The 2,894-nt window shown below is 59.5% G+C and overlaps 1 protein-coding gene across 1 annotated transcript in view; it reads right to left on the bottom strand.

Moving 5' to 3' along the window:
* The window catches only part of LOC104520950 (protein SOGA1-like), a gene marked incomplete at both ends in the record, with an annotated part of 6,380 nt that overhangs the window by 338 nt on the left and 3,148 nt on the right, over positions 1–2,894 (bottom strand). Inside the window, 4 exon segments of the mRNA XM_029083690.1 lie at positions 3–1,057; positions 1,314–1,384; positions 1,772–1,843; positions 2,004–2,367. Of these exon segments, the coding sequence (XP_028939523.1) occupies positions 3–1,057; positions 1,314–1,384; positions 1,772–1,843; positions 2,004–2,367 (1,562 nt within the window).

The raw sequence follows: 2,894 nt of genomic DNA, 5'->3' as shown, positions 1-2,894 counted from the left end.
ATTGCTGAGGACGGGGCTGTCACGGGTGGTGGTGGAACGGGCCCAGGCAGAGCCGTTCTGCTTGCTCTGGTGCAGGTTCCAGAGGCTCCTGTCCTTGGAGGCATCCAGCTTGGAGGAAGACCTCCTTTGGAGCTTTGGAGAGCCGTATTTTGGGGAGCAGCACGGCCTCTCAATCCTGGAGTGGACCTTATCCAGGGAAGAGGAGATCTGCTTGCTGCGCACAGACACAAGGGAGGAGCTGCGCGGGGACCAGCTCTTGCCGTGCACGCCGCTGCCACGTGGTAGGTCGGTCTGCAGACCCACGCTCACCGTCTGGATGGTCTGTGTCCCCACGTGGGCCAGCCCCACCGTCTGACTGGAGGCACTTTTCACCTTCCTCTCAAGCGAGCTGGAGCGGATGGCTTGCCGCACGCAGTTGGTGATCTCCTTCATGTCGTCACTCATGTTGCCAGAGATCTCCAGGTCGTGCAGTGACGGGGGGAAGCGGGGCACCGGTGGCACCGCGCTCTCCACTGTGCTGCCATCCAGCAGCTCCCGCTGCTGCTTGGAGAAGTTGCAGAGCCACTGGCTGTAGGTGCTCTCAGCACTGGCTGACTCCTCCGGCTCCTTTGGCTTGGCCATGGTGAACAAGAAACCAGGTTCGATCATGATCTTCCCCTCCTTGTTGTGCACCAGAGGTGCCTCCAGCCGCCGCACCACGGGTGGGCTGTAGTAGATGCGGATCCCTGTCTTGTCAGGCGCCGTGTAGCTCCTCTGCATTTGCTTCTGCGCTGGGTCATGACCAGAGAGGCTGCTTGCCCGTGAGTAGTCCCAGGAGGAGATGCCCAGCTTCTCCTTGGCCAGGCTGTCAGGGGCAGGTTGCTCAATATTCACATATGTACAGTTTGAGGGAAGAACGCCGGCACTGTCCTGGATCCCGTTGGGCAGCAGCTGGGTGGCTGTGGATGCTTTTTTGCCCCGGGAATGGTCACCTAGCCCTGGTGTGGTCTTTCCGGGGAGGTAAGGAGAACAATCGAGCAAGCTTTCAAACTCTGACATGGAGGAAACGGACTTGGTCCTGTGTGAGGAGAGAGGACAGGGCTTACAAGGGGAAAGCGCAGCAGGTTGTGGGGGGCAGCTGGAGGTACCCCACTCCCAACCCAACCAGACCCTCCTGGGCACCCAGTCCTGCTTCTCATGGGAGTCCCTGACCTCCAGGACAATCCTGGACCATGGCTGCGTATCCCCCCAGCTGCCAGGGCTGCCAAGCTCAGTGACAGCCCCACGTAGCCTTTTCTGTGCCCCAGGGACCGTGCAGGCACCAGTGCACACACCTTTTGAGGTTGGTTCCCTTGGCTTCTGCTTCAGAGATTGTCTCTTTGTCTGTGATTTTTCCATTGAGAGCCTAGGAGGACACAGAAGAAAGTTCTGGTGTTAGCAAGCACAGGACCAAAGCAGGCAGATGGACTGGAGCAGGGGCTGCACCCTGCTCCTCTCCAGCTCTACCACCTTCCTCCCTGCTCTCAGGCCCAGAACCCCATTCCCAGGGCTACACGGGGCTCACTGTGCCCACATCTATTGTAAATCAACTTTTTATGACTCCACTGAAGCCCCTGGGGTTCAGCCACGCTCTCCACCCTCTCATTTTCCCCAGTCCCTGGTGCTCCCCCTTGCAGCCTCATTTACTGTTCAAGGGGGTGTTATTTGGGGTTCACATGATGTCCCATCTAACCTTTAGTACAGACCTGAGCCCAAGGAGCACCTCAAGAGCCCTCTGCCTTCTCCTGCCCACCTCTTTCCAGTTGCTGCCATGCTTCTCCATTTCAGAGTGCTTCACTGCCCATGGGTTGGCTCCTTTCTGCAACTGGAGAACATGTTGGTCACTCAGCGTGTGCAACACATGCCCCTCTGGGCAAGCAAAAGCATTTGCCACTTGCCCCACATGCGTGCCCTGAGAGTGTTTGCACAGAGGGGGGCAAGCAGCAGAAGCTGGAGGACACATTCACGATGAGGGGACACCACACCTGGTTGATTTTGTTCTGCAGGTCCTTCGCTTGCTGCTCTGCCTGCTGCTGCTCCTCCTTGAAGCGGGCCAGCAGCTCCACTTTCTCCTGGTTCCAGTTCTTCTCGCTGATCTGCAGCTGCTTGGTGAGGTCCATGACAGCACTGTAGGACTCGGCTAGGAGATGCTGGTGCTCCTCACGCTCCCTCTTCAACGCCACCTTCCAGTCTGGCAGCGCACGCTCCGTCATCCCTTTGCCTGTCTTTGACTCCAGCTGTGGGAACACGGTGGTGGCTGTGGGGGACCCAAGGCTCCAGCGTGGTGCTGGCCATCCCCAGCAAAGGGGCAAGGCAGTGGGCATCCCAGTTCCCAGTGCAGGTCCCATGCTGCCCAGGTTGGGGAATAAGCATGTCCCCAAGGCTGTGTCACACGGCATGGCAGGGTGCGCCTGCCGCTGGCAGCCAGGAAGGGACCAGGAAAGGACCAAACTGGGGAGCTGCCAGCGTGGCAGCTCTGCTGTCTTTTGGGAAGGAGAGAGGAGGAATTGGGGACTATCTGGGGAGCAGAGCTGATGTACGGCCACGGGCTGCTGCCAGCACAGCACAAGGGAGCAGAAAACCCTGATGGCTGTGAGGACAGGGCTGGGGGCTGCCGCTGGCAGCCAGGAAGGGACCAGGAAAGGACCAAACTGGGGAGCTGCCAGCGTGGCAGCTCTGCTGTCTTTTGGGAAGGAGAGAGGAGGAATTGGGGACTATCTGGGGAGCAGAGCTGATGTACGGCCACGGGCTGCTGCCAGCACAGCACAAGGGAGCAGAAAACCCTGATGGCTGTGAGGACAGGGCTGGGGGACCCCTGGTACCACTTCTGCTGGTGGGAGCTTCCCCCAGTGCCGAGCCTGTCCCCCCTCCACCTC

Source organism: Antrostomus carolinensis, unplaced genomic scaffold (genome assembly GCF_000700745.2).
Source record: "Antrostomus carolinensis isolate BGI_N321 unplaced genomic scaffold, ASM70074v2 scaffold28462, whole genome shotgun sequence".
Lineage (NCBI taxonomy): Eukaryota > Metazoa > Chordata > Aves > Caprimulgiformes > Caprimulgidae > Antrostomus > Antrostomus carolinensis.
This window is presented reverse-complemented; position numbering and strand designations above follow the sequence as displayed.